Here is a 24,311-nt window from a genome sequence, read left to right as displayed (position 1 = left end):
CCTGCAGGGAGGGCGGTTGGTTCTGATGAGCACGCAGTTTGAATAGCACGTCGAATCTAGTCCGAAGAAGGGAGCTATACTCAATCACTGATCAGGCCCGCGCGACAGGATAACACAGAACATAGAAGACTGACACTTGGTTCGTGTCTGAGCAACATCTCCCTAGCAGTAGTACTAGGAGACTGCGCTCTAGGATGCAGAGTCAACGGGTGACAGCGAGGTTGTGGGTAAGAAGAGCGGGGAGCCTCGAGGACGTCTCGAGGCTGTGTTAGCGGGAAGCCTGAGGCCTGGGATCCGTATAGTTGTGCTCACGGGTGTGACGAACCGCACGTCGGCGGCTACAGTGGGTCGGGACAGTGGCGCATACATTCGTCCGCACTGCAGAATGGGATGGCAGTGTATCTAGGATGTACACATATCAGCGCGAGCCGCAACGACCAATGTGCTGCCCTAACCTTAGACCCATTCTTGGGCGAGGTGCTTACCGATACGTCTGCACGTAACGGGTTCGAGTTGCCCTCACCCGATGGCACCGTCTGTCAGTGTGCGACGACTCATCCGCATAATCGATGTTAAGAGCAGCGTGGAGCCGCAGTTGAAGCCGTGCTAGCTAGTAGGTCAATGATGGTATGTGTGCGAGCGAAGCACAGATGGTCTACTGACCGGGTGCGGAATAACGTCTCAGAAAGGCGGCCGGTGTCGAGTAGCGTGTCAACCGACGCGACATATTGCGAGAATTTGGGGAGAGAGATGAGGCTGCTGAAGCAGGTATGCGGACTGAATGGTATAACGATAACGATGTGGCTGAACGCATCGTGTTGCCCATCGCAGTGTCCGTCCATGTCGATGGGATGAAATTGTCGATTGTAAACGTTGGACTGTCATTGTTACTAGGCGTAGGCTTTCGGACGTGTCTAACTCAGGACACAAAAGGATGTATATAGAGCGCGTACTGTAGGTCTAAGACCATGATTAGCGTACGGTCATCTAAGCACGAAGTAGTGGCGCACCTGAGCGACAGCACAGCCAGCCCTATTCAAACTCCATCCACATTATCGGCCACAGAATATTCCGCATTACAACCTCACGTCCGATAACGCTCAAGGCCTCCCCTTTGCTCGGGGTCGCTCGTCCGAGGGTGGTAGAGCACTGGTTGAGACCTGTGAGCCTGTCCAGGACGAACGCGTAGACTGCGACAGTTTTCGTGAGCTATATGCGGCAGGACTCCCGTCTTCCCAAAACAAGCTTCGATTGTGGACCCGTTGCGGTCGGTAGTCTACGGGGATCGAAAAGACGGCGGAGAGGATGGCGAGCGCGTCAGCTGGGCTTGCGCGGTGCCAAGTCTAAGCTCCAAGAGACGACAGGAACCAGACAAAGCTGCGCACGTAGTATGGTACGATGAATTCGCGCGATTTGAGGGCAGGAACAGCGCCGTGGTGGCCAGGTGGGGACGCTGGAGGAGGAGGAGTAGGAGGAGGAGGAGGAGAGGGGGATCGGTCGTCAGTGTCGATCGCAGAGCAGACGCGCTAGCGCCGGCTCGGGTGGTGCCGAGATCCATCCGAGCAGATCCTACGCCTCGCGCGACGCGCGAGTCTCCTCTCGAGTCAGTGGGACTCTCAGTACCGTATCAGTACCGCGACATCTAGCATCCTGTCGTTCAGGTCAACAAGTGCCCTGCATATGGATTCCCATTTCCGGGGCACAGGAATCAGGCCGAACTCAGGAGACAGGGACTCTCATGGCAAGTGTCGGTGGCGACGCGACCGCGTCGGGCCGTCGGCAGACAGGTCTGTAGATCTCTTTGTGTGTTGCACGACGACTGCAGGCTGACGTGCCGTATTTATCTCAGTCCCAGCAGAGCAATCCGCGCAGCACAGCCCCGGATTGAGCTACGCCCAGCCGCGTGCCTGCATTGTCCGCTACTGGAGGAGGAGGAGGAGGAGATGGGTCCATTTAGCCGCAATGTACGCGTGTCTACTACACGTGACATCCGACAACGTTCACTACTTTCATGACAGAATCCGACCCAAGCGGCCCCCTCTACTCTACAATGACGTACTCTATTCGACGAATAACACGGCGTGAGCGCATTCCTACAACGATCGGACACCCCGGCCCACTGGACACAAACCGGGCGGGTCCCGAGGTTAAAACCTGGGAGGAAAAATCGAAAAAACCTCCAGGCGTCGGCTGCGGTTCCCCGGCACACCAACATAACTCACCCCGGGCCAGGTGGGAACGAACGATTTCCAGACCCTACACGCTACGTAGCGTGTAGCGTAGCGCTTAGCGAAGCGTCGGCGATCGTGGCAAATCGGATTGTAGCGGATAGTGGATCGGGTTGTAGCGTAGCGAATCGGGTTGTAGCGTGTAGCGGATCGAGTTGTATCGTAGCGGATCGAGTTGTAGCGTAGCAGATCGAGTTGTAGCGTAGCGGATCGAGTTGTAGCGTAGCGTGGAGCATCGTGTAGCGAGCGACCTGGGATATAAGAGCCAGCGAGGCTGCTGTTGCCTTCTCGTTCCGTTCCCTCCCTTCGACTGTGCCTAGGCTTCCTCGCCGACACACATTCCTCCTGAATACGACAGCCTTACTCTCGCTTACTTATTCGCTGCCACTCGGAGTCTTCGCCGATAACTTACACCCACTTATCCCTTTTCGTTGGGATCTTAACTTACAGTGGCCTTGATCGGGACCCTCGCTCGTTTCCCTCCGATCGCTAATGCTCTACTGAGAGCTTCTGAATCAGTAAGTCGTCGCAATAAATCTGTCAAAGTCTGTCATTAATTTGGCCATATAGCATCTTATTCACTCGTTTGGCTCGTTTGGTAGGACAGTCTCGTTTTGTTGTCCACTACTATCACTGATCTCCGATTCTATTATGGTCTTGTACCCATGATGTGTCATGTTTCTCTGTCCTTGTAAGTACCCCCATTAATGTCGCATTGTCTTGCCCGATACTTACACCCCATATACCTTCAGTATTGGTGAAGATATCAAATTCCACTCGATCATCCTACACCTATCGGCAACATCCTGTATAGGCGATGTCAGGTAAGTATTCTTGCTTAATAAGCACCACACTTTAATTGATATTCGTCGCCTACAGCCTCACAGCGACAAACAGTGGCCAATCCATGCACACGAGGTTCATGCCAGAGGGCTGTGAACAGGGGGTGTGCACATAGTCTCTGCCGCCAATGTTGCCTGGCAACCTCTAAGCAAGAGTACGAGCAGCGAGCTCAAGCCTCTGAGCCTGAGCCAAGGACTAAGTGGTGCCGAATTTCGACCCATAACTATGTGCCACCGTCGGGCTCTGTCCCTACTGGTGCGCCAGCCCCTTCTAGTATCGCTGTCCAGGAAGCTGTGGCTGCCTCTTCACGCTTGGAGACCCACGTGCCTTCAACGAGTGCTGAACCTGCTCCACAGGAAAGGGTGGGCTCTTACGCCAACCCAGCCCCTAGCCTTTGGCAGCAAACACCACCGGGTGCGATTGTCGCTAACCTCCATCGCGATGGCCAGGCAGCTGCTGCTGCCCAGCGGAAGCTTGCTGCTGTGCAGGCTAAGAGCATCGTTAAGAAGCTCTCAGTCTGTTTACTGTTGTGGACGAAGGTGAGTCTGTCGGAGTTGGTGTGTTTTGTGAGTATTGCTCATGCAGATATCTCAGGCTGGCGACGAGTCGACGACATACAAGATTTCTGTCGAACCTCATGCCCCTATCATGTTATCAGCATATCCGCACATCGTCGATGCTCTTGCACCTCCCCATCTTCCTGAGTCCTTACCATCTGTGCCCGATACTCCCCGCGCACCTGCAACCGATCCTTCGTCTGCTCCAGGTCCTCCGGTGCCCAGCCCTGCTCTCTGTGTTGAGGTCTTTGATCCTGCACTTTCTCGCTGGGTCGTCACTGCTGTCAGCGATAGTCTTGGTGTCGATCTTGGGTCTCGCAAGGCCGAAGTCCTCCTTCGCGCATGGGCCCCGAACCGCAAGCTTACCAATGTGGACTGTCCAGGGCTCGCAGGGCATCTTGAGCGCCTGTACGGTATCCGCTGTTCCACCGATGGTTCGTATGAGCGCAAGCGGGCTGCCTCTCCACCAGCTGCTACTTCCAGCAGCAAGCGGATTCGCCTTGCTTCCGACCCGCTCCCAATCGCTCCTATGAACGCTCGAAGCCCAGCTCGTAGGGCCACAACCTACTCTGGCCATGCTGCGTCGTCGCCCGGTCCGATCCTACACGATACTGGCCGGAGTCTGCTTCGCTTTCATCAACCCAGTAATCCCCAGCCGATTCCCTCCTCTTTCTATCTATCGCTGAACGACTTGCCGACCATTGACGAGGAGTCTGATCATGAGGTATCTTTCCCCGTCTCATTCTCTTTGTCGTCACTTGTGCTGATTTGATTCTGTACCTAGGGAACACCGAGTACGACTAGCGCCGATATCGAGCAAGATGGTCCTGCGAGCCTTGCCAGTGTGGCCATGGACAGCAGCGATGCCAGTGTGCTCTTCCCATCCCGCTATTACTTCGCCGACATCTACCATGGTGCAAAGCGAATCGACGAACTCCACACGGCGAGTGGCTTGTCCATCCGAGATGCCTTCGCAGAGGTCTTTCCGAAGGCGCGCTATGCGGAATCAACGTGGACAGCTGCTAAGCGAGTCCTCCGCAAGGCGACCAAGGCCGAGTGTGCAGAATGGCTTGCGAAGGGCAAGACAGCCAGCACTTTGTTTACCAACTTTCGGAGTATCGTACAGGCACGGCAGCACGAGCGACCCCTGCCCCGCAGTGCTCGGCGAGGGCAGACTCTTCCACCTTCTACACCCGGCTCCCCGATGGTCGTACTAGGCAATGTCCCACCAGTCGAGAGCCATGGCCTGTCTGCCCCTCTGGGCGAGCGAAGCACCAGTGTCGATGTGCAGCAAGGCGAACCTCAGAGCAGTCGTAAGTCGTCTTTTGCATATCTACTGGAGATTACGAAGAGAAGTTCTAACCTGGCGTCACATTAGTAGATCGCCAACCTGCCGAGACTGCATCTTTGCAGGTCGGCGAACATGTGCCTGCCAACACAAATCTGCCCGTCGATGCGACTCTGCCGACGATTGGCACAAATCCGAGTCTGCCAGCAATCGGCACGAGTCTGCCAGCAACCGACACGAATCTGCCAGGCGATGCGAACATGTGGGACGACTTTGCAAAATGGCAAATGCTCACGAACCTGCAGGCCGGCACGACTTTCCTCGCAGACTCGCCGATTGAAGACCAGATTTTTGGAGCCCATGCTAGCCAACAAGTCGTACCTGCAGCTCTTTCTCAACCAGGTGCTCCCTATTACTCGTTCCCAATCGACCCAGGCTTTCGCTTCGACCCATTGCCTAGCTCATCTGTTATCGACCCTCGTCTTACTGAGGCAGCCGATGCAGAACTGGCCCACTATGTCCAATCTGGGGCCACCACTGGCGACTCGGAATCGTTTGATACCATTCCCTAGATTCCCCAGAACCATCAATATGTGTAGCATATCACCCCATCGCATCTAGTGCCCATACCGAATCATCCAAGGGTAGTTGTAGCATAGCCACATAGTCGCCCTCATACATGTCCATATACCACATATCCACACTCGCATCTTCATTTACTCGCATACCCATACCCTCGCATACACATCTACTCGCATACACATCTACTCACATATCCACACACCCAGATACCCATCTACCTAGTACCCACATAGTTGAACTTGCATACTCGCATACCCTTCCAGTCAAGCTCACTCGTTTGATACCTCCAGATTGACGACTACAGCCTAGTATCCCTTACAATACAGCATCATAATAATTCAACTTCCCCTTGAAGTCACAATAGCGATTCACAAGATACCCACCATGGATTGGTGAGGCGAAGGTAAGGCAGACGATTGCTAAATGGACCCAAATGCACATTGGCAAACCTTGAGCAATGGTATCAATAAGCCAGGCCAAGTACAAAGTAACAAACGATGGGGCATGGCATCGAGCAACAGCAAGTAACAAACTGGTAACTAACAATGTAGGGTACACAGGTAGCGAACATGGAGCAGCAAACAGCAAGCAGCGAGTAGCGAGCAGCAGGCAGCGAATAGCGAGCGAACAGCGAACAGCGAGGAACGGGGGGCGGGTGGCAAGGAACGAGCAGCGACTCGGAGCAGCGATGGGGCGAGGGGCGAGCAGCGAGGAACGGGCAGCGAGGGCGAGGGGCGAGGAGCGAGGGCGAGGGCGAGGGGCGGGCAGCGAGCAGCGAGCAGCGAGGAGCGAGGAGCGAGCAGCGAGCAGCGAGGAGCGAGGAGCGAGGAGCGTGGGGCGGGGAGCGAGGGGCGGGGAGCGAGGGGCGGGGAGCGGGCAGCGAGGAGCGAGGAGCGAGGGCGAGGGGCGAGGAGCGAGGGGCGGGGAGCGAGGAGCGTGGGGCGGGGAGCGAGGGCGAGGGCGAGGGCGAGGGCGAGGGGCGGGCAGCGAGGGGGCAGCGAGGGAGCAGCGAGGGAGCGAGGAGCGAGGAGCGAGGGCGAGGGGCGGGCAGCGGGGGCGAGCAGTGAGGGCGAGGGGCGGGCAGCGGGGGGCGAGGGGCGGGGCGTACATGCAGTGCACGCGCGGCGCGGCACTACCCCAGCTTGCGGGCGCGGCGCGCTGGGCGCGCCTTGCTCTCCGTCGCCCAGCTGCAGCCAGCCGCCCTTTCCGCCCGCGAGCGCCACGCCCGGCGACTCTCGCGGGTCTCCGCGGGTGTGGGTATTGGCGCAGAGCCAGGCGGGCGAGGAGGCGGGCGTGGCGCGTGGCGCACCCGTTCACCGCCCGTGCTTGCGCGCCCAGGCATGCGGGCATGCATATGGGCTGGGTGGGCGAACGCACACGTGGGCGGCCGAGGGGTGGGTGCGCGCCGTTCGCGGGGCGCGGGGGCGTTGGGCGCAGAGGGGGGTAGTGGGCAGCCCTGGCGCGTGCGCGCGCGGGGCGGCTGCTGGGGCGGCAGGTGGTCGGAGGGGCGCGACGCGCCGACGGCCGCCTCGCGCGTCCCCTTGGGAAGTGCAAGCCGGGCGCGCGTCCGCTTTGCGCGCGCGCGGCGAGGGCGGTGGGGGACGCGCGGCGGGAGGGCTGCGCTGGCGGCGGCGCCAGCGGTGTAAGCGCACGGCGCGGCCCGGCGGGCGCGATCCTACCGCGCAGGCGGCACGCGCGACAGCGCGGAAGGGCGGCGGGCACGGGTGCGCGAGGCGGGTGCGCAGTGGGCAAGTGCGCGCGGTGGGCGGCGGCGTTTTGCCGCGGTGGCGGGGTTGGGGCGCGCGGGGTGGGGCCGCGGGCGCGGGCAGGTACCGTGCCAGGGGGCGGTGGGGTCGGTGCGCGCGTGCCAGGAGCTGACCACGGCGGGCGGGTACGGCGGGTAGGGCGCGCGCGCGCACGGGGGGGCTGCTGCGGCCGGCGGTTAGGCCTGCCTGCGGAGCGGGGTCGTCGTTCGTCCCCGAAGGGCCAGAACAATGCCCACTGCACTCGCAGACGGGCTGCCGCGGCTAGCCATTGGTGCTGGGGGCGGCGTGGGGGGCAGGTCGAGGGGCGGGAGGCGCGACGTGGCGGGTGCGAAGAGCGATGCAGTAGGCGCTGGGCAGGCGCTTCGGGCGGTGGCGTGGTTCGGGCGCCTAGTCGCGCTCCTGCGGCGGCAGCTCGAGGCTTCGCACTGTTCGCGACTGCCCTACACTCGCTTTTGCCACTGCTTTTACCCAGCGATGCCACGATCTAGGCGCAGACCGAAACTCACGCCTTTTGAAGCTGCAGCCCGCGACCAAGAATTTCTCAGATTCTGCACCGATCTCGCAGCAACATCTGCTCTACTCCTGCTCTACTCCTCTGCCGACCCTTCCTTTCGCGCCGAATTTACAAACGAGCTCACCACACAAGCCGCAGGGAGAGCAGTAGAACTCGGGGCCGACCCGTTTTCCGAGTTTCTGCGCCAGTCCGGTGCTGCATCTGTGTGGCCCCACCTCCCAGCCGACCTTCGCACTGCACTCAATCACAGAAAACACGAATGCGAGGCCAGGCGCAAAGAGCGCGCCCGCGTAGTTGCAACGATGGGACTCAAGGAGCGCAGCGACGAGGAAAAGCTGGCTGCTCTCGAGGCGCAGGTGCAGCAGTACAAGCTTCCAAAGCTTCCGAACTACGGCTATCCAAAGAAAGATTACTGGGTGGGCGAGAATGCCCAGAGCGCGGCAGGCTGGAAGGGCTATGTCAAGAAGCGGCCGGCTGAGGTAGACAAACGCCTGGTACTGGTTCCACCTTGAACACACATGCATTGAAGTAACTGATAACTGGGATTAGCATCCTTATCCAGTACTCACCCTCGATCCAAACCAGCTCAAGCTCATCATTCGTGCTGATGAAGGCGCGATGGTTCGTGATGCCGCGACTGGTGAACTTGTCGCCGTAGTTATTCGCAACTTCTGCAAGGACGCCCCAGTCCTCGACTACGTGAATTCGACGATCACTGTAGCTTGCGACTCGAAGCGCGACAGCCGGGTTTGTGTCTGAATCTTGCGCCTGTGGCTAAGTGCTGAATATCTCTCACAGAAGCAAGACCCGGGGACTCTTGTCCTTGCTGGATATTCGGCAGGATCGCGCAGTGCACCAATCTTTGATTGGTGCCACAATATTGAGTTGACGAAGCCCTCGGCGGAGTTCATACAGAGCCACGAGATGGCAGTATCCTCTTCCTTTGCAATCTTCTACAACCTGGCGTGCGCCCAGCTCCCCGCCGAGCTTCTTGACGATCTCCATTCGTACCTCGAGACAAATGGCTTCCCCCGCATGGATGCAAACGGGGCAATCGGCACGAGCGAGGATGGCCGCGGTGAGTACTATGTGCAGAGGGGTGAGGATACCATTGTGTTCTGCCACGAGAAGCTTGCGCCACCATCAGGTGTGATGGGTGTCAACTACGCTCGGTGCGCTACTCCTATTGAGCCCCCATCTTCGCTAAAAGCTGATGTGTTCTGCAGACACATGCACCGGGAGACTCACCCACACAAGTATGCCTACTCGTGGACAACGGGCCGGACAGCTGAGGTTGGCGGACATTTCTATGTCTCAGAATATGGGATCAAGATCGAGCAGTCGGCAAACACGTTCATTGCCTGGCAGCCACGCCTTATGCATGGCACCAGCCTCATTGGGAATGGGCCAAACTTCTCACCACCATATGCTCAGCAGGGCCTCAGCATTGTCAGCAGTGCCCGGCTTGCCTCCATTTGGCAGAAATACAAGGGCAGTGGGTTGCCTCAGCAGGAAGCGGCAAAGAAAGCAGTGGCAGAATATGCAGCAGATATGGAGAATGACTTGTTGTAATGTAGAGGTTGCCTTGCAACCTGAATTCTTATGAGGAACCTCAGCCGCAAGGGTGTAATTGGTCCCAGACCAGCATAAGTGATGACAATGACAATGACAATGTCATTTAGGGCTCCAACTATATTATATTGTATATATACTGTATATATACAGTTTATATAGTATGATCTCCAGCTATAATTGTCATTTTATTTCCCTACTTAATCCTCAAACCATCACAAACCAGTGTACATGTTAGTGTTCAAGATGATGGAGAATGTTTGTACCACCTCAATATGGGTACTGTACTACATACTGTGTAGTATAATCCTGTTGCTAGTGAATGATGATTTACTTGCTGGTTTTGGCTAAAGTCACATGATATGTCACAAAGGTTTATATGTGGCTTCACTTCTCTTGTAGATGTTCAATCACATAGTAGCACCAATTAGTACTAACACAATGCTCCAGGTAGCTGTCTAGATTCAATCACACCAATGATTTTCAGGCCTAATCCTTGCCTATCAGTAAGATTAGACATGTCAGTCTCATATACTTTTCCACATGTGCTGTTGTGCTCACCCACACCAGTCTCATTCCAAGATACTCAACCTACCAGCTGATCCAATGCCTTGAGAATATCTCATGTACCATGCATTTGTCATGACTTGTTCAGAAAGACAAAAGCCATCAACTCTAGTATCTCTGTAGTCAATTAGGAGAGTTTCTGTTATGTGAAGAGCTCTATGCCATGTACTCCAAGATGTATTGGGGATATCCATTGCACAAAGTCCAGATATTTAGGACCCAGATTACACTGTCTCTGATCTATAGAATCAGTGTCTGGCTCTGAAAAAGCATCTATGGCATTGAGAACCTAAGTCTAATGACTATTAGAAAAGCAACATTGGACACTGTTGTAAGCCTGCTGCTTACCGCAGATCACGACACTTACCATAACGGGATGTTGTGCCACATGTACGCATCCCCGGATTTGCTTCCGCTCTCGAACCAGGTCACGGACATGCTCCCAAACCACGGCCTCATCTCACTCTGCTCCTGCTCCCCTCACGCATCTTGCTAGCTAGATCACACTCCCCCCGCCTATAGTCACAATCATAGCCTGTTCCTGTTTCTGTTTCCCGGTCCGAGTTGAGTGGTCCTGCCGCACCTCCAGCAGCAGGCCTTCAACTGTCCTGTTTGTTGAGGAGGGATCGAGATGCGCGCGCCTAAAGTGACACGGACACGTGACTGGGAAACGGACTCATACGGACGTGTTTTCGTAGAGCTACCTCAGTCGAGTACCACGAGGACGCGGCTGAGGTAAGCCTTGTAGCCATTAGATTCCGGACATGGACGCTCACATGTTGTACCATTAGACTGTATAACCTTAACAGGTACTGTAGTAATTGAGTCGAGTACCACGAGGACGCGGCTGAGACTGTATAACCTTAACACTGTTGACCCTAGGCAAATTTGAATTGTAGCTCAATCATGATGGCATGCACAATGGTCCTAGGAGCTTTTCATGAACATGAACAACAGCCTAATAAATTAACAGAAGCCTACATGGGTTCTCAACTTGTCAAACTGGAGGCCATTGTAGTTCACACAACAGGATTCCACTCCCTAGTATGCTGTAAGCACATGTTTGAACATAGAACACAAAAAAGAATACAATGCTATCCATGCTCTCCCCAATGTCCACAAATCATTGCAATAATGAGTCCCTGTGCTCAATAGTGGTCTAATTTCTACCAATATTGAAGCTCCTGTATTACTATACTTGAAACCATATATACTGTATATATACTATACATTCAAGATGCGTGGACCCTGTATGTGTACAGATAAAGTATAGGGTAAAACCTGTATATATACAGTATGTATATATATTGTTGGAGCCTTAACTTAGTGTGATGTGCACAAGACAGGAAGTCCGCAGGGGAATCATACACAGGAGGGGGAGTCTGTGGTATGAGTTGAGCACCAAAAAAGGAGTCTGGGCTGCACAGCATGTTATACAAGGAGTCTACAAACAAAGTTGGCAAGGAGTGCACATAGATGCCAGCAAGTGACAAGCCCAGGAACTGAAAGATGAAAGCAAAGCTCTCAATGGTGCAGTCAATTGCACGCATATGAGATAGTAGCCCAATAGTAAAGAGCAGTGTCTATGCCTGGGTGTGTGCCACCAAGTTAGGTGTTGCATGCATGGCGCGCAGGACTCTAGCAGCAGCAGGAGTACAGTTTGTATGGTAAGTGAGGTACAATTATAGAGAATACTGTGTGCACAGCGCAACAAACAGAGGGGTGTAATCATTGAACTTGTTCTTGTATGATGTGGTATATATGGTTTGGACATGCTCCACTATATCTGCCACAGAAACAGGTGGGAGCAATTGAGCAAGCGGGGCAAGCAAATATGGGATGAGATCAACAAATGTGTGCAACTTGAATTTGCTCCTCTGCGGGGTGGGGAGGCAAACTTGTGAAGGGGAAAATACAGTAAATCTGTAGCTTAACTACACAGTATAATCAATGTGATGAACAAGGAGTGGTGTGGCTAGCCTGAGGCAAGGCTACAAAAGAACACTACAGGAGCACACAGAGCACTGTAGTAAAGGAGAACTTACAACAGATCTCTTAAGAGCTGAGAGGGAAGACTCAGAGGCGTAAGACGAGAGAAGAGACCACTACATTCTAGGACATATCCAGCCCGGTATATATACACATGAGAGAGCCATCACATGATCGTACAGTAAGCATAACAACGTAGAGTCATAACGGAGCGATATGGTGCAATGAGTGAATACACAAGGATGAGGCGATATTGCACTATGAATGGAATGTCATGGAAAGGACTGGAACAGCGATGTGCTCGATGATGCAATACAATGCAATCAAGGAATGTGGTGGAACATGCTGGAAAGCGGTGGAATGTTCCATCAAGGTCTAGATCTAATCATGTGCTACAGGTCTGGATCAAATCCGAAAAGAATGTACGTAATATGTAGCATAGTAGAACATAAGTCCATAACAGGTAAGGATAAGTCCTATCCCGTGTGATAGCACCTAAAACAGTTGAAGTTCAACGCAATGAGCAGGTGCAGTGTGGGTACAGTAACAGTGCAGTAATATCACACTGTGTCAGTGCACCAGCATCTGGGCATGTACACACCCAGAAATTTTGACAATAAATCTGTTGGCACTGGGATTCACAAGGCAGCTAATTTATCTGGCAATGTACAAGAATGAAACACAGCTACTGCTCTGCTAACAGCCAAGACCGCTCTAGCTTGCGGGGATGCGCGCCATGAAGGGCAAGCTCGTGAATGGTGCGGCAGTTTCGCTGTTTGATGACTTCATCAAGGAAGAAATCATAGCGATCCTCGCGCATCTCGCGCACTATTGAAATAAACCCACCAAACCAAGCATTGGTCATCTCTGCTGCTGAGGAATTGAATCGCCATACCCCTCCGTCATGCAATTCAGGCCACCGTGCAGGATTGCAGTGAAACCCACAAAACTCGTCAGACTCCTTGTGCTTGCTCTTCATGTGGAAGACATCTACAGGCAGTGCTGAATTGTCAAAGTATGTGTCACCGCTGGCCAGTAGATGCTTCTTGAGCTGGCAGGCGCTATCGTAGAAGATGACACGGGGAAGTGAGTGCTGGGTTGGGAATAAGCGGCGCAGAAATACCTAGAACCCAAAATTAGCTGTATGAAGGATTCATTGATGATGGAAGCCTACTTTGACCCCGCTTACTGCTTCTGAGCCATACATTGTCATCCGGCCAAGGACCACCCCACAAGTTGCAACACAAAGCTGCTCGTTGTGAGTCCACCGCCGGCCAAAGCGAGCGCGGACCTTTGGGCTGCTCTGTGTGCTGGCGCCGGTACCGCCCTCTTCATCCATATCGAGTTCATCATCGAGCATAGGATCGCCGTCAGAGCTGCCATTGGGGTTACTCGGCTGCCGCTGCCCGACTCGCTCCAGCCGCTGCCGCAGCTGAAACAGCGCAGATCGCTTCGCAGTGTGGGCGGTTTCGATTGCACGATGGGACTCGGTAGTGCATGTCTTGAAGCCCGACTCTGCATCGTTCTCGCACCCAAGGATGCTACATTGACGTTCGTAATTGATGTGGGTGTCACAGAAGCGGGCTCGCTGGGAGAGGAGTCGTCCCTTGCAGTCGTGAACCCCACAACATGGCCGACCAACTGTGACACCATCTGTGACAACTGCTCGCATCGTATCTATCCCAAAATCAGCCTCACGAACAGCTAATCAACATAACTTGGGCTTACAGAGGACACCACCATCCACCTTTTGAGCACAGCAGCGATCACAGATGTGATTCCATTGCTCTTGACCAGGGCCAACCATTGCCGTATTCCGCTGCAACAAAGCACTGCTGAGTCGTATCGATTGGTTGGTATCGTTTTGAAGGACAAGAAGAGTTTCGTGCTCATCATGGTCGCGTAGGAGTGCAAAAAGGAAGAATGCATCGGATACCATCGGTCCGTCGAGTCTCGGCACAATGGGCCATACGAGAGGGAATTCAGCTTCAGCTTCCCAGTGTTGTTCCTGGTAAATCTTCGCATTGTTCTGTCCCGAGACCCTTGATCGAGATGTCAGTCCTATGTCTACTAGCGGACAAAGCTGGAAGGAACAATACCAAGCAAAGACCATAGAAGCCGAAAACTGCTCGCAAAGTGTAGCCTCGATATATGTGTGTTTTGCGACCTCGATTGATGGTGGGACTCCAGGGTAGTAAGATCGAAGGCCACGGCGCTCGTGGACATAGTAGTCCGGGTAGTACCGAGTAAAACAAGCTGTTGAATATAATGAGCTACAATCGAACAAAAAATGGGAATCAAAACATACACCGGCATTGGGCAGAGTATGCGACAACTGGGATAGGTCCAAACTCTCGAGTGAAATTGACACAGCGCAATGGAACAAGCCGAGTCAGTTTGCGCGATTCGTCAGGACTTGTTCCTTCACTGGGTTGATGGCTCGGAACAATTTTGCAGTTCGAGTCAAGACAGACCCGGGTGCGTGGGTATAGATCATGGAAGCCTGGTAACATTAATCGTACATGCCAGCCAAGACTGTAATTCGAATGTAGCGTACCTATTCCTTGAGGGATCCCATGCTTCGCGAAGACATCGAGAAGCTCCTTAGAGCGACACTGCTCAGCAAAAGTACTGCTAGTACTCGCCCAAACAGATTTACGAAGCGCGCTCCAGCACCGGTCGATGAGTGCACCATCTGGTAACTCGCATGACATATGCAGAGCGCTAGCCAGGAATTTCTTGACATCGGAGGGCAAATTCAATGGGGGCTCGCTATCCGTGCATGGCGAGAACCATGACAGCCGCTCTTTGAGGCACTGTAGTAGACGAAACAGAAGGAGAAGTGAGTCAATGGAAAGGTGCTGTACGATCTCTGGGCATTGCTGAAGACAAGCCAACAGACTGAGAACTGGCATTCCAGCCACCGATTCCCGACAAACAAGTGTTGTGGTAAGAGATAGACAGCAGTGGGCAGAGTCGCACCGAGCGATGGTGCAACAAGGAAAGGACAGCAAGCCACAGCGAGCGAGCAGGCTACCACTCAGTGATATCCTCGCTTAACAATAGCTCGTGTTTGCCCGATCACGACTGGGCACCAGGCTCCAAGTGCCCTGGCATAGCTCATAAGAGATGTGATTGTCACATTTACGAGCAGTGATTCATCGTAACACAAGCTCTACTAGGTTTATTGACCACTTACATTATACTAGATACATTGTGCAACAGGCGAGGGTACAGACAAGCGAGGTGAGGGTGACACGACAGTAAGGCACAGCATGGTAGATAGGCAATGAGACAGTGAGCAGGCAATGAGACGATAGGCAGGCGAGATGGTACTTGCAAGGCTACGAGCGATGGAAGGAGTGAGTGAGACAGAGGGTGAGCGAGGGCAATCAACATGGCAAACATTCAAGGCGATGAGAGATGGGTTGCAATATGGTGAGGAAGGGTGAGGACAGGGCGAAGGACAGGCCAAGGACAGCGAGGTGAAGGGTGCACAAAAGGCGGCCAAGACGACAGCGAGCATGGCGATGTAGCACAAGCAGCAGGTGGCACACAGCGAGGTGAAGGGCGGGCGAGGCAGCGAGCGCGGCGCGCGTGCAGTATCCTTCTCGCCCAGCTTCGACAGTATTGTGTCGGCGCCTGTGTACTCGCCTGGCTTCGAGGACACACTCGTGGAATCGCCCGTGTCGCCGGGTACGTCTGCACGCAACCCCTGCGTGATTTCCGCAGGAGCCCCGTCGCTACATTTGGCAACGACGACGACTCGCGCTCGCACTCTGGCGAGTCCGCACAGTTGCGTGCGACCGACACTGCTCCCCATCGGCGAGCTCCCCCACCCTGTGTTCGTCCCGCGCTGGCCCAGGGCGAGACGGCCGCAGGTAAGACAGCGGGGAAAGGTGACAAACGAGGCGGCGGGGAAGGGCGACGAGACGGCGGGGAAGGGTGGCGAGGCAGCGGGGAAGGGTGGCGAGACGGCGGAGAAGGGTGGCGAGATGGCGGAGAAGGGTGAGCCAGTGGCGTGAGTGGTTTGGGGACAAGGATCGGGGTGCGCCCGTGCAGAGCACTGCGCAGGCGCTAACGGCGGACGTACAGTGCGGAGTGAGGGGCGAGCGTGCGCGCGGGCGACGCGAGGACGGGGCGTGACGGGGGGCGGCGGGTGCATGCGGGCGATGCGACGCAGCCGCGAGATGCGGGAGGCGGCAGCGGCGGCGGCGGGTGCGGTGAGTGCGGAGGGCGGCGGCGGCGGCAGTACGTACTTGTGCGGGACGGATCGGCGGACGCGCGCGATGGACGGAGCGGCAATGCGCGTGGCGTGACTGGGCGGCGGGTGCGCGCTGGTGTGAGTGGCGGCGGGTGCGTGGTGTCGGTAGTGGTGGCTTCAGTGGTGAGGGCATCGCGGGTGCGGGAAGGACGGCGTCGACAGCGCCGGGCAGTGAGGTGGCAGCGACACGTGACGAACGCGGTCGACGTGGCGAGCGCGGTCGACGTGACGCGCGCGTGGGGTACGACCGGTGGACGCGACGCGGGTGGGCGGCAGCGGGGGGGCGACGCGGGTAGGTGTCTGAAGGGCGGAGAGATGGTGGGCGGGCAAGGGGCGGGGGCAAGATAGCAACAAGCGAGGTGACGCAGAAGGGAGGCGATAGGGTGGCGCGAACTAGGGGCGGGCGACGCGACGTAGAAGGGTGGCAAGATGACGTAGAAGGGTGGCGAGACTACGAAGATGGAAGGGGCGGCGGAAGAGTAATGGGCACTCACCAATAGCATGCGATACGCGTGGCGCCGAAGCGTGGAGGGAACGATCGGTACTGGCGGCCCCAGCACATGAGGCCGCGGCCACTGAGGCCGATGCCGCAGCCTAGGCGCAGAGGCGCGGGCTGGGCGCGGCCCTGCAGCGCGGGGCGGGGGTGCCGACGAGCATCGGGCAAGGTGGCAAGGGCCTATATACGGCGGTGAGTACCCTGGGCTGTCTAAGGCACTAAGGCAGTCGCTAAAGGACTTACCGACTTGCACGCCGGCCTCGAATCGCTACACGCTACAGCTCGACCGAGACCAGAATCGCTTCGCGCTACGATTGAGTCGGATTGCGATCGCTACGCTACGAGCAGAATCGCTGCGAGCGGCGCTCGACTCCGCCCGGAACTGGCCGGACGCTATACGCTGCGGGCGCTACGCGCCCGCAGCGTGTAGGGTCTGAGATTCGTACTTTCCGGGCCAGGTGATAGATACTGAGTAGTGCCACTACCGTCCGCTCTCACGCAAAAACGCAGTGGGCGTTAGACATGGTAGTTGCCGAGCAGGCGCACGAATTGCAGGGCAGAGGTGCACCTGTGGATGCATGGGCATTGAGCCATCAGCTGCGGTGGTGTAGTCTCACGCGGGGGCGACCCTAAACTAATTCACCGCATGGGGTATGATTGGTACTGCTCCACTGAGGGGACCACCAGTACGGGGACGGTGTCACAGGCCCGGATCTGAACTGAAGACCTCGAGGACGGAGGCCGCTGTGATCGCCATAGTGCTTTTGTGCCCAAATAACCAATGAGGGTCATGAGAAGCGCGGCCACTGGCCAGCTCGCGGGTGGCTACAGGCGAGCATTCCGCAGGGCCTCGTCGACGGCACGCAAGAACCTGTCACGCAGTGTTCGCAGGACAATGGCCTTGCACTCGAGTAGCACGTGCACTTCGTCTTCGACGTTGTTGCATGCCCTGCAGAAACTGCAGATCTGCCGTTGTCGCAGCACTGGCGGGGAACGACACCAGAGCGGCTGACTCGGGTGAACTCGTGTGTGTGCGCATGTCTTGACAAGATAGGGCGAGAGGGCTCCGTCCAGTGGGAGGGTCACAGGTGCTGGTAGCTGTTGCAGGGCGTACTGTAGGTCTCCTAACTATGAGGCTGTGCCAGCCATAGCCATTAGGTGAGGCTCGGCTAGGGCGGCCAGAGGCAGCAGGCGGCGCTGAGTCACCACGTAGAGGAGATAACGCAGCGCCAGCAAGAGCCGCCAAATGGGCCAGAGGCCCGTTTCTGTGTACAAGACGACACATGGCAATCGTGGGTTACATAACGCCAAGGACACGGCGCAGGTATGTGTGTTGGAGCGAGGCCAGCGCGGCGTGGGCCGCCAGTCAACGTCAATGCCAGATGGTGATCTCATACCAAGATATGACTTGGTGGCAGTCTACATGAGTTTGGTACAGGGTGATAGGCTCACCCAGCTGGGGGGGAGGACACATAGGACTCAACCATCAGGCAGGCGTTGGGCATCTTACGCGCAACTGATATCCTGTGCTCGAGATGCGCCTCAGAGGTATAACGTGCGGTCAACGAGAAGATGACCCCGGCGTGCCGCGTATGTGTAGCGGTCGCCACGTAGCACTACCGCGCAACGTATTTGTACTATCCCGCCGTCTGCATTCGAGCCAATGGTTGCAGCGTCAAGGAGGATGGGATGTATATAGGTTCACGTAGTGGTACATAGTCTCGGCAAGGCAGCCTCACCTAGCAGCACTCGGGGCACAGTCCTCCGCCACAGGGCTGGAGTGATGGCTTACCGCGAGATGCGCGGCGGCAATAACCAACGCTAGGAGCACCAGTTGCAGGGGAGGCGCCACCGAGATGGACTACAGCGCATGCGCCAATCCCAAGGTTTGTGCATCGTCGTATACATCCACTGTGTCAGGAACGTTCTTATATGCGTATGTAGCTCCTGCCTAAGCCCCGCCCAAACTACCAACGAAAGCCCTGGGGAAGTCCCGCGTACATACCCTCCACGACGATCCGCTATCACATCTGCAACGTCCTGCGGGACGTTATGCCGGTGTATGACGCGCACAAGTAGAGCGATGCTCATCGGCGCGCGCTGAGGGAACTCGCCTTCACCTCCGCCTCCGGCACCGACACCGGCCGCACCAGCTATATCCTCTGTCCCATCTACGAGCGCGACCTGCCCGCGGCGCACTAGGAAACGCACGTTGCGCGCGACGCGTACCATCGCCGGCGCGAGCAGTATGCGGACGTCACCGCACAGGTGCGGTCTGCGGAGATGAACCGCGGTGGAGTGTCCGTGACGGGGCGAGGCGGGTGGTATTGTCTGTGGGACGCTCGAGGCGGATGCAGTTCAAGGGACCGCGGTTGAGCATAGGGCGGAAGTGACGGTGTCAAACGATGAACAAGGGGGCTTGTTCGCTCTACAGTCAATCAAGTTCAGCTCGTCGTACAGAGCAGGGCCTGGAGGCTCCAGGTATATGGTCATCACTGGAAGTGTACCTCCCAAGCCTGGCATAACTCCTCCCAGCTTCTCAGCGCTCCTTCGCCGCGCCCAGCGCTTCGTGAACTACGTCGCCGTCACCTGCCACGCCGCCCATACGGGGCGCTTCGACGACGCGCTCGAGCTCGAGTTTCACGACCTGCGCAAGCGCAAGCGTCTCCCTCTCCTGCGGCGCGCCGCGTGCTCGCGGTCGTCGCGCCCGCCGCGACTACGCCTTCGCATCCACCGCGCGCGGCCCGTTCCACCTTCCGCTCTTCGCTCCGCACGAGCTCACCACGCACGCGGTCCCCACCCGCCGCCCACCGACGTGGAGCAATGATCCTCCTTCGCTGCTTCGCGGTCTCATCGAACGACAGTGAACCCCTCATGTATTATGGATCCGTCTCGCCATTTATTCAGATCCATTCGGCACCGCACGCGAACCGCACAATAGCGCGCTCGAGATCCAGTGTGATAGCGAGGTACTATCCTCTTTCGCAGGCACCGAAGACGCCGCGGGACCGGACACGATCGTCTTGCAGCTGCTTTGGTTTCGGAGACGGATGCGTGAGGCTCAACGATAGACATTCTCCCGGTCGATGTTGCCTGCGAGCTGTGCGTCTTGCTCACTGTCACGTCGACCCGGACGCGGTGCACCATGTCCAACCTCGAGTTCATCCTGGGGACGAGGATTGGGTGCGGCCTCGTAGGAGCCGCTCTGTCAGAGCTGTGAGTGGCTGTGTCTATTGGGGTGTCTTCGCGCCTGGCTGACCGTTGCTCTATTACGGCAGAGGAACGCACCATGCAGGCCGTGTGCGGACTGGTTCTCATAACCTCGACTTACATGCCGTCTTTGTGTGCGGGTACTGAGGGCGCTCCGCCGACTCAGATGAGTCTGTTGCCACGCTATTCTGCGTTAACGTTATCGGTAATACAAATGGAAGAAGTGATAGTAAAACATAGCGGTACGTCGCCGATATACGGTGCTGTGCCCTTGGCCACGACTCCTGGGCGCACCATGACCCGTGCGGAAGGCGTTGTACTTGGGTACTGGCATGATTCGTCGTATCCAGATCCCAGGACACCGATCGATACGGAGTGACACTGACCCGCGGATTGTACAGTTTCATGTGAATGACAGACGTATGTCGCACTAGGAACCTCAGTCCGATTACAGCTTCCAACACAATGGATCATAAGTAGCAAGGTAGATTAACAGCATACGGTCAACGATAGCGTAAAGCGCAAGCAATGAGTCTTAGTGACGTTGTCCTAGGAGGTCACGGAAAGGGCGTTGGTATGGGAGGCCGCCGTTTGGCGAGAAACTTCGCTGTGCGGAAGAAGTGCACCGTACTGAGCACCGCACGCTCGAAGACGGTCTCATCTTTGTACACTAGTCTCGTTCGGAGCTTCCACCACGAAAGCTCGCGGGATATCGCGTCGAACCGCGTCTCGACCTCCGCGATAGTCGGGCGCTTCTGCGGATCGCTCTGCACCATGTCGGCTACAAGCTGCTCTATGAACTCAAAGCCACGGTATTCCTGAAGATATTCCGGGTTAGTATATGCCATGCAGCGCAGCGTGGGAGTTCGAATACTCGCTTTCGAGAAGGTTGTCCGTATGAGATTCCCTAGGTAGTAGATGTCGGTGCGGAAAGGGTCGGCGGGCACGTCGTATCCATCTTCTTGGAACTCTGGGACGGTTCTGTCGCCACCAAATACCGGCAATTCCAGCGGCGGACCGTCCGCCGGATCGCACTTGCGGGACAACCCAAAGTCGATGTAAAAGTATCTTGGTGGGCGCTCAGTGCGACTGCAGTGCCTTGCCCATCCGGAGAAGTCACGCGTAAAACTGGGCACTTGAGGATGCCATAGCTTCTTCGTATACATTGGTATGACATCCATCATGACGTTCAGTTTAAAGATATCACTGGTTCAAGCAAGTCAGGATTGCGACGGTGTACAGTAGTAGATGCTGCCGCACCGATGCGCAACGTGATGTTCATGCATAAAGTGCAGTCCCTTAAGTACCTGTCAGCAATGCACGGGTATTGATACGAGGCTTGTGCATGTACCTCAATTGCCTGCTTGAAGAAGGCGACAGCCTCTCCAATCGTCACGATTCGTCAGGAAGTCCGGCGCATCGAATTTTTTGAGAAAGGGCATGACAATCATTGACTTGTTGAGTTCGGATGGATCCTGCAGCACCTCGAGGATGCGGACACAATGGTTCCGCGGATCTTTGGTTGACTGCTCAGACGACAGGAACTGTCCGATTTCAACCTCGAACGGATGGACGGCGGTGTCAATCGCCTTCAGCGTCACCAGCATACCATCCGACTGCTGGGTGGCGTCTAGGATAGTATCCACCTGGTAAATGAGTAAAGCGCGATGCCGAAGACTCTGAAGATCGAACGTACCAACGTCCTTTGACTATCTTCGCATCATTCGTAATCCTTGTCCGTACTCAGCCAGGAGGGCTTCCAGTCTGATGCGTAACGCGGGCGCAAGACGTATCCATGCTCCCGAATCCATGGCTGTCGATCGCGCCAGAAGTACTCGTGCTTTGCGAGTCCGCCGGCTGTTGGCCCGGGGGCAACTGGTGCGCCAGTCTCGGGGTTGGATGGCTGCGAAGTCATAGAACACTAATGACTGCCAGGGTCAGGTGGAATAGCCACAGATTGAAGAGTCTCACAACATGACGCAGGGGGTGCGGACCAGGTGGACCTTCTACGACGGTCTATTGTTTGTTCAAGTCGCTATTAAGTCACCGCGACCGCGATGTGAGCGTCGGTACTGTGAGCGCCTATTCGCTCAGGGCGAGCAACACACGGTCACGTGTGCGTGTCGCCAACGTTCTCCCGTGCGTCGAGCGACGTGCGCCGTCAACGCACTACGCCCGCCCTCCCGACCGCACCCCATCGCATACGTCAGCTACTGTCATGCTGCGCCGCTCCATGACCCGCCTGCGCGACGACCATGGCAGTGAACCTCCGGCGTCGCGTCAGACGCATCGAGAGACCGCATCCCCTTCCGAGTCTGCAGTCTACCTCAACGGCACCACTGGCACAACAGGCCCCGACGAAACTCTGGGAATATAGAATGAGAGAAATATCGCGTGGTATGGCGTACAGGCGGAGGGACTGCTTCCTCGCAATGTTGCGCAAAGACTTGGGATCGTGCAGGTACGCGGTCGTGCAGCGTTCATTACATTGACACAAAGCATACATCCAGTGTCCCAAGACTGCTGTACAGGAACCCGCTCGACTTGTCTCTGTCGTGGGCTCCTCATCTCCACCTCGCGATCGAGCTTGCTCAATCCCGCTGGTCACTTGGCCGCACATGAAACACGGCCGCCCGGCGTTCACGTGTGTGTGCTGCTGTCAGTCCTCGGGGATCCAGAAATCGCACGGCTGTTCTATGTAATATATCGAGACACGTCCGTCACGCTTGCCATTCACGCTCGCCGCTTTGGGCAGTGCCGCCGGTGGCCTCTGCCATCTGCTTCCGCGGCCATTACCTGCGAGTGCATTTGGGATAGCCCTCCTCTTCCCACCACGGGTCGTGCTATCCCCGCTCTCGCTGCTCGCCGTTGCTGGGCCCCTTCGATCGACTGCGAGCAAGGTTGCGGACGGACCCGCCGCGCTCTCTGATTCGTCCAAGGGCGACAGCGTGCGCGGCCTCTGTGTCCCTCGCTCCACGTGTCCGGGGCGTGTGTGCGTCCGCCGCTCTTGCGACGCGGTGGAGCCGCAGCAGACGGCGGCGCGCGGATCCTCGCAAGACGACCAGCACCGCGCGCCCGCTGCCAGCGTCCAGACGTCGCGTCCAGACGTCGCGTCCAGACGTCGACGACCCGTCGCTCTTCCATCGACCCGTCCGCGCTGCCTCACGCGCCAGTGCATATGTACTCTCGCTCACCAACACTCGCCCCCTGCCCCCTCTCTCTCTCATCTCGCGCAGGCAGCGTCGCACACGGACGTGCGTAGAGACATCGCGTACCAGCGACCAACGGCAGAAAGGAACGAAGGACTTGTTGTCCTTGCGTGTCATTGCCCGCGGTGAGCGTTTTGCAAATCACAACGGGTGGCTGAACCGGAGACGCGTCTTCGACCTGCACTCGACCCTCATGCTCAACGACCCGGCCACTCGCGCCCACTGCCCCTCCGGTACATCTCATAACGCCACGAACATCGACGGCGACGCTGGACGGAGCACAGCGGACACCGTGCAGACACGCCGAGACGCCGTCCGAAACGACACGCCGACTGTTCAGCACCTGCCACACGACTTCACCTCGTCGCGCAAGTCGCGTCTGGTGCCCATCGCTTGTAAGCTGCTTTTCCGCACTCTGTTATCTGGGGCGGCCGCTCGCTGGCACAGTCCGTCGCGAGTTAGCGCCGCGCGCGTAGCCCCACTCGACGACCGGCACTCCTCGCTAGCAGCTCACGCGCCGCGCGCCTTCACCGGACGCGTACTTCCATTCACGCAGCCTGGCGGTGGCTACTCACTGCTTCGTGCGCGTGGCTATCCCTCTCCCACACACTCCGCTGGTTCACCTATGTTGGTTTCCCTTCCACCTTTCCGCGGCCGTTGCTTCGCGGCAGGTGCGGCTCAAAGCGCGGTACGACCACATGTCGACGAACATCCCGACCGCCTACACTGTACGGCACCGTCCGCTACGGCATCCCGCGGATGCGTTGCACGCGATGACCCGCCGGGCGCGCGCTCACACTTCGGCTGGTTAACAACCCTGCGTCCCATTCGTCGCGGACTCCCATGCGACGGGGCATCAGCCTCCGCTGGTTCCACCGCGACCGAGACCGTTCTCGTGCTCGCGGTGATGCGAGGTTCAGGTCGATAGGCAATGTACGCTACGGAATGTCGTGAGCGCGCAATTGAACCAGGCACTGGGGGTCGTGTTTAGCGGACGCCGTCAACGAACGAGGTGCCGGTGAGCTTTCTGAACACTTACCAAAGTGGGAGGGAAACCATGTGCTCCGCTAGGTTGCCTTTGAGCTAGCTCAGCAGCCTCTCGAGTACCGCGCGACGAGCCGCCTCTACAACGACATGAAACACGGCTCATTCGGAATGAGCAGGACTGCGTACCGTGGACCTACAGCCGTGCGAGGCGTGAGTGCGCTCGCGACCACTCAGCGTCA

At 56.8% G+C, this 24,311-nt stretch overlaps 6 protein-coding genes across 6 annotated transcripts; 3 read left to right on the top strand and 3 right to left on the bottom strand.

The window, feature by feature from the left end:
- Positions 1 to 2,896: 2,896 nt before the first annotated feature.
- C8Q71DRAFT_724890 (uncharacterized protein) lies at positions 2,897 to 5,488 on the top strand (the record flags this gene model as incomplete). The annotated part of the gene is made up of 7 exons (XM_047921653.1): positions 2,897 to 2,919; positions 2,981 to 3,052; positions 3,108 to 3,174; positions 3,221 to 3,610; positions 3,657 to 4,352; positions 4,413 to 4,941; positions 5,010 to 5,488. The coding sequence occupies 7 exons, from the start codon at positions 2,897 to 2,899 to the stop codon at positions 5,486 to 5,488; spliced, it is 2,256 nt and encodes a 751-aa protein (XP_047777397.1).
- A 2,839-nt stretch (positions 5,489 to 8,327) lies between these two features.
- C8Q71DRAFT_710792 (uncharacterized protein) lies at positions 8,328 to 9,350 on the top strand (the record flags this gene model as incomplete). Its single annotated transcript, XM_047920767.1, has 3 exons — positions 8,328 to 8,531; positions 8,577 to 8,950; positions 9,005 to 9,350. Coding segments are annotated over 3 exons (924 nt in total), but the record flags the coding sequence as incomplete, so codon positions are not given.
- A 3,241-nt stretch (positions 9,351 to 12,591) lies between these two features.
- Positions 12,592 to 14,821, bottom strand: C8Q71DRAFT_710647 (uncharacterized protein; the record flags this gene model as incomplete). Its single annotated transcript, XM_047920755.1, has 7 exons — positions 12,592 to 13,029; positions 13,081 to 13,282; positions 13,346 to 13,583; positions 13,644 to 13,948; positions 14,006 to 14,162; positions 14,215 to 14,409; positions 14,464 to 14,821. The coding sequence occupies 7 exons, from the start codon at positions 14,819 to 14,821 to the stop codon at positions 12,592 to 12,594; spliced, it is 1,893 nt and encodes a 630-aa protein (XP_047777395.1).
- A 224-nt stretch (positions 14,822 to 15,045) lies between these two features.
- On the bottom strand, positions 15,046 to 15,899 carry C8Q71DRAFT_767307 (uncharacterized protein). Its single transcript, XM_047924216.1, has one exon. It carries the CDS (start codon positions 15,727 to 15,729, stop codon positions 15,112 to 15,114), a length of 618 nt encoding a protein of 205 aa, XP_047777394.1. The 5' UTR covers positions 15,730 to 15,899; the 3' UTR covers positions 15,046 to 15,111.
- Positions 15,900 to 20,433: 4,534 nt separating this feature from the next.
- On the bottom strand, positions 20,434 to 21,687 carry C8Q71DRAFT_859251 (uncharacterized protein; the record flags this gene model as incomplete). The annotated part of the gene is made up of 6 exons (XM_047927606.1): positions 20,434 to 21,082; positions 21,137 to 21,174; positions 21,228 to 21,257; positions 21,322 to 21,522; positions 21,573 to 21,585; positions 21,620 to 21,687. The coding sequence occupies 6 exons, from the start codon at positions 21,685 to 21,687 to the stop codon at positions 20,434 to 20,436; spliced, it is 999 nt and encodes a 332-aa protein (XP_047777393.1).
- Positions 21,688 to 23,166: 1,479 nt separating this feature from the next.
- Positions 23,167 to 24,116, top strand: C8Q71DRAFT_130855 (uncharacterized protein). The gene has a single exon (XM_047916480.1). It carries the CDS (start codon positions 23,279 to 23,281, stop codon positions 24,011 to 24,013), a length of 735 nt encoding a protein of 244 aa, XP_047777392.1. The 5' UTR covers positions 23,167 to 23,278; the 3' UTR covers positions 24,014 to 24,116.
- Positions 24,117 to 24,311: the final 195 nt, after the last annotated feature.

Source organism: Rhodofomes roseus, assembly GCF_022264815.1.
Source record: "Rhodofomes roseus strain CIRM-BRFM 1785 chromosome Unknown C8Q71scaffold_14, whole genome shotgun sequence".
Taxonomy (NCBI): Eukaryota; Fungi; Basidiomycota; class Agaricomycetes; order Polyporales; family Fomitopsidaceae; genus Rhodofomes; species Rhodofomes roseus.
The sequence above is the reverse complement of the archived record's forward strand: the minus strand, read 5'-3'. Positions and strand labels throughout refer to the sequence as shown.